The sequence below is a fragment of the Myxine glutinosa genome, chromosome 13 (genome assembly GCF_964187855.1).
Source record: "Myxine glutinosa chromosome 13, kmMyxGlut1.1, whole genome shotgun sequence".
NCBI lineage: Eukaryota > Metazoa > Chordata > Myxini > Myxiniformes > Myxinidae > Myxine > Myxine glutinosa.
The window spans coordinates 7689768-7700822 of record NC_136273.1 but is presented as its reverse complement, the minus strand read 5'-3'; the positions used below and the strand labels follow the sequence as shown (position 1 = coordinate 7700822).

At 49.0% G+C, this 11055-nt stretch overlaps 1 protein-coding gene across 1 annotated transcript in view; it reads right to left on the bottom strand.

The window, feature by feature from the left end:
- Positions 1-7363: 7363 nt before the first annotated feature.
- The window catches only part of LOC137438553 (medium-chain acyl-CoA ligase ACSF2, mitochondrial), a 152289-nt gene continuing 148597 nt past the window's right edge, over positions 7364-11055 (bottom strand). The window contains exon 16 of the mRNA XM_068133694.2: positions 7364-8696. Within this exon, the coding sequence (XP_067989795.2) occupies positions 8643-8696 (54 nt within the window). The 3' untranslated portion in view covers positions 7364-8642. The remainder of the gene's footprint in view (positions 8697-11055) is intronic.

Sequence of the window (11055 nt, the reverse complement as noted above, 5' to 3'; positions counted from 1 at the left end):
ATGGGCCGGTGGTGGCCGTCCGAGTAATTAATCTTAGTGCAGAACCACGCACTATAGTAAGGGGCACGAAGGTAGCTGGCTGCACCCCAGTTAAAGAAGTCGCGCCAGTGAGGGGCGAGAACGTCCAGCCGAGCCGGCCCCAGGGGGAGCCTTCAATAAATGTTAGGAATTGGCCCGAGCCTATTTGTGAGATGGTACATCGTAGTAGTGTAGAGTTGGGAGGTACCCAGAGGGAGGCCTTACATAAACTAATTGAATCCCATTTGGATATCTTCTCCTTGTCCTCCGAGGATATTGGACGTATGGGCCTGGTGAAACATCAGATCCACACCGGTGAGGCCCGGCCTATTCGTCAGCCCGCCCAATGGCTCCCTTGGAGCAAGAGGGAGGAAGCTGATGAACAGGTAGACAAAATGCTCAATGCAGATATCATTGAGCCCTCGGGAAGTCCTTGGATGTCACCTGTTGTGCTGGTCAAAAAGAAAGATGGGACCATGCGTTTCTGCGTGGACTATCGCCAGCTAAACAACATGACACTCAAAGACTCATAGCCCCTGCCAAGAATTGATGACACCCTCGATGCCGTTGCGGGCTCCAATTGGTTCTCAACCTTGGACCTCAAGAGTGGGTATTGGCAGGTGGAGATGGATAGGGCAGGGAAGGAGAAAACGGCATTTTCCACAGGTAAGGGGCTGTATCAGTTCACTGTGATGCCGTTTGGTTTGTGTAACGCCCCCACCACCTTCGAGAGACTAATGGAGCATGTACTAGGCGGCATGCCATGGCAGTCCTGCCTGGTATACCTGGATGACGTCCTGGTACATGCCAAAACATTCCCCCAGGCCATAGCTAATTTGGACCAGGTGTTTGGGTGCCTCAGACAGGCAGGGTTAAAGCTGAGTCCAAGTAAATGCACTTTGTTTGCAAGAGAGGTGGCCTATTTAGGTTACGTTATCGGTTGCGAGGGGGTAAAAACAGACCCAGGCAAAATTACAGCGGTAGAGGCGTGGCCCGCACCACGTACCATCAAGGAGGTGCGGGGATTTTTGGGACTCTGCTCCTACCACCGGCGCTTTGTGGCAAAATTTGCAGAGTTGGCCCGGCCCCTTCACCGGCTTACGGAGAAGGGGACGAGATTTAATTGGACAAGGGAGTGCCAAGAGGCCTTCCTAGCATTGAAGGGGTGTTTGACATCCGCACCCGTTCTATCTTACCCCACTAATGAGGGGACATTTACCCTGGACACGGATGCAAGCCAGGAAGGATTGGGCGCAGTTTTGTCTCAGACACAGGAGGGCGTGGAGAGGGTGATCGCGTATTATAGTCGGGCCATGAGTAGGTCCGAACGAAATTATTGCGTCACTCGCAAAGAGTTATTGGGTATGCTGGCTGCCATGAGCCATTTCCACCCGTACCTGTACGGGCGGAAATTTCTGGTTCGAACTGACCATTCCTCCTTGCAATGGCTCCTTCGGTTCAAGGAACCGGAGGGCCAGATTGCAAGGTGGTTGGAAAAGTTGCAGCAGTACGATTTCAATGTGACCCATAGGGCCGGGAGGGCCCATGGGAATGCCGATGCACTCTCTCGGCGTCCTTGTCTGGGAGAAAACTGCAAATTTTGTGCAAGGCACGAGGAGAGGGAACAATTGGGCGATTCCACCCCCACCCTCGTAGTCCGTGCAACCCAGGTGAGAGGGCCAATTTTGCCACTAACTGCAGATGAAGAATTTGGAACATTGGCTTGGAGCACGGCCCAGCAGGAGGATCCCGTCCTGGGGCCGGTGTACGAATGGGTTCGATTGGGACAGAGACTTAATGTGGAAGATGTCACCCCTCTCGGGGCGCAAACAAAAGCATATTGGGCTCAGTGGCAAGCCCTGGAATTGAAAGGTAACATCTTGTATCGCAAGTGGGTGGAGGTTCCCTCTGAGAGAACTTCCTGGCTGGTGATAGTCCCTGACAAATTTAAGAACGTCATATTGCAACAGGTGCATGGTTCCCGCTCCGGCGGCCATTTGGGCAGGACAAAGACAACATCTCGGGTCCGTCGGAGGTTCTATTGGGTAAATATGGGGCGCGACATACAGGACTGGTGTCGGAGATGCGATGCCTGTACTACTAAAAAGGGACCAGCATGGAGGATGAGGGCCCCCCTTCAATTACACCAGGTGGGGGCCCCCCCTTGAGCGGGTCGCCATGGATATTCTTGGTCCACTACCCCGCACCCGCCAAGGTAATAAATACATCCTTGTTGTAATGGACTATTTCACCAAGTGGCCGGAGGCCTATGCCCTCCCCCAACCAAGAAGCCGGGGTGGTGGCACAGGCCTTCGTGGAAGGATTTGTATGTAGGCATGGGATTCCACAGGAGCTGCACACCGACCAGGGACGAAATTTTGAAAGCCAATTGTTAAAAGATGTGTGCAGACTCCTGTCAATTAGAAAGACCAGAACAACGCCCTTAAGACCACAATCTGACGGGATGGTGGAACGATTGAATCGAACACTGGTCCAACAACTGGCCTTGTTCACCACCACCCGTCAGGATGACTGGGACGAACATCTCCCGTACTTGTTGATGGCCTACCGAACCAGCCAGCACGGGGCCACCGCATGCAGTCCAGCGTTGCTCATGTATGGGTGGGAGTCGCGGGCTCCCGCCGACTTGCTATGCCGTCCCGTGCCAGACACCACAGATAGCCCGCCGAGGGAGGGCTATGCACGTCACCGAGAGGAAGACATGGAGAGGGTCCATGCCTTCGCTCGCCGCCAGCTCCAGCTGGCGCGGGCAAAGATGAAGCGCAGGTACGACCACCGGAGCCAGGGGAGTCGGTATGCTCCGGGGATGAAGATCTGGTTCTTCAATCCCTGGAGGCGGAAGGGTAGGTGCCCAAAACTCACCTCTCCCTGGCAAGGCCCGGGGGTCGTCCCGTCTCAAGTCTGTGACGTGGTCATTAAGATCAAAATGGGGCCACGAGCCCTCCCTCGGATCGTCCATGCCGACCGGGTAAGACCCTACACCGGCGAGCAGGCACCCTCATGGATTGCCTCGGCTTCATATACCGAGGCGGGACCCAGTACCTCTAATGAGGGGGGCTCATAGTTCCAGAGGACTGGGGGGAGGGGGGGGTGATAATGGAAGATGCCCGATGTGGAGGGATGGCAACTCTGCCATCCCTCACATCAAACCCGGGCACATGAGCTATAGTTTATGGGGTTGGCTGTGCAAACTAGCATGGGAGGGTTAGGATAAATTGATAGGAATTTAGAGCAATGACCATAGGTAACTTTGGATTTAAGTCGTGACATTGTACCTGTAGCGGGGACGTAGGGTAGGTTAGATGGTTGTTAACGACGTGGGGTGTGCATAGTGTAAGGGAAGACGGGAAGCACAAGTAATAGAAGGGCAATAGGTAGATTAGATGGTGCAGTGTGTTTGTAGTGAGAGTCATGAATGAGGAATTGGTATGGAAGTTCTTTGTGGTGAGGGTGATGAAGTGAGGAATTGCTCGAGAGAGATGTGTGTGTGTGTGTAGAGTGTATTGAGCAGAGTATTGTGGATGGGTGTGATTGTGCATTGGGTGAATGGCATTGTATGAGTGAATGTGCCTGGGAGGAAAGGAGGGTGCAAGTACCACCAGGTGTGTGTGAGCACCAGGTGAGTGTGAAATACAGGTGCATGGAGAATGGTTGTGTGGAATGGATGGTGTGGAGTGAGTATGGTGGAAAATGTGGAGTGGGAGTGCATGGTGCGAAGGTGTGAATGAGGGAAAGATGGACCCCCTTCACGGACACCCGGGGAGGGTAGTTTAAGAGTAGGTAGAGGGTATAGGTAAATTGTGGTGGATATTGACATCTGTGGTGCGTGTGGTAGAATGGTGTTTGGATGGGTGCATTAGTGAGACGAAATGGCTGGGCCTGTGGCCTGTTAGTGTGTATGGTTGAATGGGCACTCCGCCACTGTTGGTCTGTCGGCCAGGTGAGGCCGCAGGTAGGCTCTGGGAGCCAGTAGTGTTCAGTGGGGCCCGAGGATCCAGGGAAGGACCCGGGTAGCCCGACGCCAAGGAGGGCGGTAGCTGGGGAGAGAGCCAGAGGGCCTTCCCCAGGTAGATAGGTTAGGGTAAGGAGCAGGTAAGTTCGGGAGGCAGCTACAGTGGCGGAGGTGTGCAGGTGAGCGGACCTGCTGGGAGCGCCACACGACCCAGCCCTGAAATTGTGCGAGGGCACAGGGTGTAGAATAGGGGGAGTGAGACCCCAAATTGGTGAGCACCACAGATGGTCAATGGGAGTTCGGTTCTTAGAACCCATAGTGTAAAATGGCCAATGGTTTGGCAGGGAAAGACCCCGGTTAGTGTAAAATGTTAGTCATTTAGAAGATAGTTAGGATGGAAAATCTCTTCGCACCATCTACATCCACACACCAGGGTGATAAGACTCCACACCATGTTTGAATTTGCAAATGTTTTGGGAATGTAAGACGCATCTCGACGTGGGTGAGACATTGTCTGGTAATTCCATCCCTTCCTTCTTGGGAGGGATTGGTAATAAATTTGGCTTAGGTGGGAGTAATAAAAATTGGGATTGGTGACTAATTTGGATTAAGGGAGATAGGGGGAGGACAGGACGGATAGAAACGGAATTTGTAAATGTGTAAAATTTTGTAAATACGGGGTAAGGGCAAGGGTAGGGTAGGTGACAGGGGGGGTGACGTACGATAGGGACGGGCTTTCTCCGCTCGCTCTCCTGCGCACCTCGCTGTCGCATCACCTTGTTTTAATGTGTACCCTTGCGATCTTGCCCCGATGCTTGCTTGTCCTCCTTCCTCCACTCACGGACTTGTTCATTTTGGGCCCGGGGGGAGTGCGCAGGTAGCCGCAGTTGTGTGCCCGAACCGCCGCTGCCTGCCTGCCTGGACCGGTACACCAACTTATGGACAGCACGTCTTGCGGCCTAGCACCGCCATATGGACCACGGTTCTGTGGCCAAGCACCACACGTATGGACCCCACGTTTTGGGGCCTGGTACCTCTGCTGGGACCAGCCATTGTGGCCAGAGGAAATCTTGCTTGCGGACCACGGTGCGGTGGCACCTAAGCCATGCAGGTGGACCACCTTTAGTTGGCCCCTGCTGGCCATAATTAAAAAGAAGCAGACGCGTTCTGTGCCCTTGTTTTTATTATCACCAAATAGGCCGCAAGCAAAGAAGTCAACATCAAGAACAACATCAAGAAACCGGTCCAGCAGAGCAGGAGCTGAGAAGAGTCATCAGTTTGTTTATTGTTGAAATGTGTGAAATGTGCCCTGGATGGTGCTTTTTGTGCTTTATGGTGCTCTGGTGCTTTTGGGTGCTTTTTGTTTATTGGTGCTTATGGTGTATTGGTGCAGTGCAGTGCATGCTCTTCCTCTTATCAAAACATCTGCTTTTGTTTCCCCAAAGACAGGTCCTGGGTTCGCGTGTAAATACCAAATAGTGTCTTGTAAATAATGCTCCCCACCGTAAATGTTTAGTTTCAAAATAATTAAATAATTTCAAAATAATTTAAAAAAAAGTGGATTTGGGGTGAATTGACGGGGGTAGAAAAGATCACGGTTTTGGATGGGGGAAGATGAGAGATGGTGGTGAACAGCTGTTTTAAAGACCTGGAGGGAGGAGTGGGATTGAAGAGTGAGGGAGTTTGTTCCAGAGGTGGGAGAAAAGAGGAATGAGAGTGAAATTTGATATCCAGAGAGAAAACTCTAATTGTTTGTTGTGGTTCAGAAGCATCCATCCACTGCTGTCTGGAGACTCGAGAGTAACAACATGTCCATGGTGGAATTTTCCAGGTCGGATACCAAACTACTTGTCGAGCATTAGCGAATTAGAGGACAGAGTGCCTGAGTTCAGCTGCAATAATGGACGACATGACCGTTTATGATGGGGAGAAGGTTGATCGGTCTGCACTTTAGGTGATCTGTTAGGCAACACCTTTCTTATGGATGGGAATGGGAAAGATGTTGGAATTTTCCAAAATTGTGAAGTTGCTCACTCGTTGAACCTGAATTAATACTCATTCGCAATAATTTATATTAATACCCCAATCACGTGCGAACTGTTCCTGTTCTGCGCTTACCGCTTATCCGCTCCGCCAGCCCGTGTAGTCCGATTCGCTTATCCGCTTCAGCGGCCGAAAATCTTAGTCCGCTTACCGCTTATCCGCTTCGATTTTTAAAAAGCGCTTCGACGTTTTTAAAGCGATTTTTGACGTTTCTAAAGGGAATTTAATGCTTTTTAAGCCTAAATAGCCATTTCTAACTACTACAAAGACAAACAAAGCTTTTAAGATCAAAAATATACATTTTTATTTAAATAAAATTTATTCAAAATTTATTGAAATAAAGTTTTCCACTCGACTCTACTCTACTCTACAGTTAATTTAAATATAATTTTAATATATGCAAGTTACATTAAATAAAAATCAATTTGCCCGTCCTTTCTTTGACAAGAGAGTCTACTAGTCAACAGACTAGCAATCTGTTGACTAGTCCTCGTCTTCCTCCTCCACCGCGTGGGCCTTCTTGAGGATTTGGAGGTTGCCCTTCATGAAGACGAGGGCCTCGAAGTTCGGTGCAGCCAGGGCCGACCTCTTAGGCCTGAGGATGTCCGACCCGTAGCTGAACACGCGCTCGACCGAGGCAGAGCTCGGGAGCGGCGTGTTATGCCTGAGAAATAGAGTTACCCAAGCATCACGGAACTCGAGCGGGAAGAGATTGGGCGAGAGCCCCGGGTTCCCCCTCAGCGGCTTCCTCGACCAGCTTTCTCCATCTTGACGTTATTGCCGCTCTAGCGTCCAATAAAATATTCAGTTTTCACTTATTATTCACTTAAATAAATATTCACAATTCTAGAGTAACGGCTCAGGCTAACAGCTGATTTGGCGAATCGCGATGCGCTTTAATTTTTCGGTAGTCCGCTTGCGCTTATCCGCTTCGGTTTCCGGGGGTTGTTCCGATTCGCTTATCCGCTTCGAAAACGTTAGTCCGCTGCAGCGGATAAGCGGATAAGCGGACTTTCGAAGCGGACCGCCCACCTTTGTTAATACCCCAATCACGTGCGAACTGTTCCTGTTCTGGAAGCCCCTAAATCCTCTGTCCCCCAAAGGAACCCTGCCTTGAACTGTACCCACAGTATTCATGCAGGATGCTTCCTCTCCGTCTCATTCCAGGAAGTGGAAGTACGACCGGTTCATCTCGTCGCATCATTGTGCTCACAGCGCCTGCGGCACCAAGTGTAACAGCAGATGATGGAAAGGCCTCATCGTGGCGTTGTTTCTTTGATTTTAAAGTTCCTTTAGGCCTTGGACAGAAGAGAAGAAGCAGACCAAGAGTGAGAAGAGGAAGCAAAGAAGATTTATTCATTCACCTTTTGAACAAAGGTAAAATGTACTTGCATTTGACAGTTTAACATTCTCTTCCCAAATGATGGCTCATGATGCTCAGAACACAGGTTCAAATCCCACACAATACATGGATTTGTACATACATGTACATACATGTACATGTACATAATGGATTTGTTCATCGTCTACTCGAGTCCTTGTAATTCACAATAAAGTACATGAGTGTATAAATGATGAAAAAATGTATATCTCGGATATAAATTCCTTATAATGAAGTAGAAATAAAATGCAATTGATTAAAACCTGCCCAAGGGCAGACATACATGATTCCGTAAAGCGATGACGACATCATTGTGAAAGCTGAGATTTGCACACAGGTAAATGAACCACAAAAGGGGATAAGATATGATAATAAGCCGACAATAGGCCGATAATACAACATAATGGATGCGATAATTTGGAGAAGAGCTGCAATGGCTTGTTATGCGGACATGCGCAGACACAGACGCACACACAGAAACACACGTGTACAGAAACACACACAGAAACACATGTGTACAGAAACACACACACACTGTACACAAAACACACGTGTACACAGACACACACATACATACATACACACACATATACACACATATACACACACACACAGAGAGAAACACACACACATGCGTACACACAGAAACACACATACATACACACATACACACAATGTGTACACAGACACAGACACACATGTACACACACAAATACACATGTACACACACACATGTGTACACACACACACACAAACACACACACATGCGTACACACAGAAACACACACACAGACACACACACACACACACACACACGTATACACACACACACACACAAATACACAGATGTACACACACACGTGTACACACACACACACACATTCGTACACACAGAAACACACACACACACACACACATGTATACACACACACAGAAACCCACACACATGTACACACACACACACACACACAGAGAAACACACACACATACACACACACAGAAACACACACACATACACACACACAGAAACACACACATACACACACACAATGTGTACACAGACACACACAGGAAGTCAAAACGATCAGCTTATGAAATAAAAGACCCCGCAGTGTGAACGAGGCGTGTCCGTTTCATTCCATGATTGCGGAGACGTGCAGAAGTTCAATCTCAATCGCAGGAAATTGCACAGATATTGTAGTCGAGGCCACAGAGGTATTTGCAGCTTCACTTCAAACCCAATATCTTGTTCACATCATCTCTCAAGTGATGTTTCTGAATCTGCAGAATAAGGTGCAAGATTTAGGATCTGAGACCTGGGACGGACAAACAAAATATTCCACTGTTCCACTCATGCCATATAATTCATGGAGAAACTTTGGTGCCGGGTCTTATCAGACCAGGTCACACCAAAGGTAAAGGCCGCAAAATGCCCAATAAGCTGCCGCATGAGAAATTCTTATTATTTAGTTTGCATGGCAACATTTTGCCATTCTTATATTTCCAAACGATAATTTAATAGTGTTAGAGGTCCAATCACATCTTAAAACCCACAGCGACGAATAAAAACAGGACTGTGGGTCCTGAGGCTCACCTGGTTCAGGAGCAATAATCACTCGCACTCCCGGCAAACCCCCTTACACCATTATATTTTCTATTCTGTGAACAGACTTTGGTATTTGTATATCATGGGTGGTGAAGGTTGAAGTCACGTTTCGTTGGAATAATGTGTGTACATTCTGAGAAAACGACAAATACCTATTTTGGGGGGTAAACCCCCTAGTACATCCCCTTCGACCCTGATTTTTTCCTTAATGCCGTGAACCAACGTTGTTGCATCATGGTTGATGAAGGTTGTGGTCAGGTTTCATCAACATTGTGTGTAGTTTCGGAGAAGAGAGTAAATCCCCCCCCCCCCCCCCACTCCTGTACACCCCCTTAATGAGCGCAGATTTTGATGCAGTCAATACACCTTCGTTACACACCAGATATGAAGCTTGTTGCCAAGTTTCATCAGAATCGTATTTGGTTCAAGTGATAATGACTGAAGTGTTTATTGACTCACTCACTGACTCATGTTTGCTCGAATGTCCAGGTGAGCTAACAAATAATGGATTTAATTTTAACTGTGGAGAGTGAGACAAATAAGCAGACAATTAATTACCAAGCATGAGGAGATAGATGAAAGACGAAACCTGATGTGGCCCACTTACCCAACAATGACACCTGAACACCTGCTTAATTAAGCCTTATGGCAGACTCACACAAAGACACAGGACAATAAGGTAGTTGGGGAGGCTGGGTGGTTTGGCCTTTTCTCGTTTGAGGCAGGTGCGGACTCGGGCAGTGTCGATGTGCTGGTCTAGCTTGAAAGAGAGTGTGCAGTACACTGCAAGTCAGGAGTGCAACCCAGTATGAGTCATACTGAAGCACGATGATGACCCAGACCGACTCCTGGAGTGCCACCCAGTATGAGTCATGCTGTAGCACGATGATGACCCAGGCCGACTCCTGGAGTGCCACCCGGTATGAGTCATGCTGAAGCACGATGATGACCCAGGCCGACTCCTGGAGTGCCACCCGGTATGAGTCATGCTGAAGCACCATGACAACCCAGACTGACGCCTGGAGTGCCACCCAGTATGAGTCATGCTGTAGCACGATGATGACCCAGGCCGACTCCTGGAGTGCCACCCAGTATGAGTCATGCTGAAGCACCATGACAACCCAGACTGACGCCTGGAGTGCCACCCAGTATGAGTCATGCTGAAGCACAATGACAACCCAGACTGACTCCAGGAGTGCCATGCAGTATGAGTCATACTGCAGCACGATGACAACCCAGACTGACTCCAGGAGTGCCATGCAGTACGAGTCATACTGCAGCACGATGACAACCCAGACTGACTCCAGGAGTGCCATGCAGTATGAGTCATACACTCATACTGCAGCACGATGACAACCCAGACCGACTCCAGAAGTGCCACCCAGTATGAGTCATACTGCAGCACAATGACAACGCAGCCCGACTCCAGGAATGTAACCCCGTATGAGTCATACTGCAGCACAATGACAACCCAGACCGCTGCACAATTGGACTGCACATGCGTGCTGGTGCCTACTCACAGATGCTCAGACTGCAGCACAACTTCTGGCACAGCCCATCCGCATGGCGGTTAGTATTATCCCAGCCTGTGATGTCACTGTTGCTTCCTCATTGACCGTGCCGACAGAAACATGGTCTCTCCATGACGTCACTCCACAATGCCCCACCTTTTCAGATTCCATGTCCCCGAAGCACGTGACCCAGGAAGTAAATAAAGGCCGGGTTAAAGCAAATGGGAAGTACACAACTGGAGGGAAAATAGAAGGATGGCTGGTGGGAAGATAAAGGTACATCTCTCCCATCGATCCTAGCAGCCCTAATTGGAATAATTATAGGGCGACTTATTCACAAACACTAGCAAAGGTAACCATCACTTACAGGGGTTTGTAAAAGTTTCACCTGAAATAAGCAATTTTGTTTGGAGTGTATTGGTAGAAAAGGGAATTCAGTGTAAATATTCAGTGAGCAGATGTCACAATAGGTGGACCTGGTAACATCGACAACCTCGTTCCAAATTCTACCCTCAAGGATTTC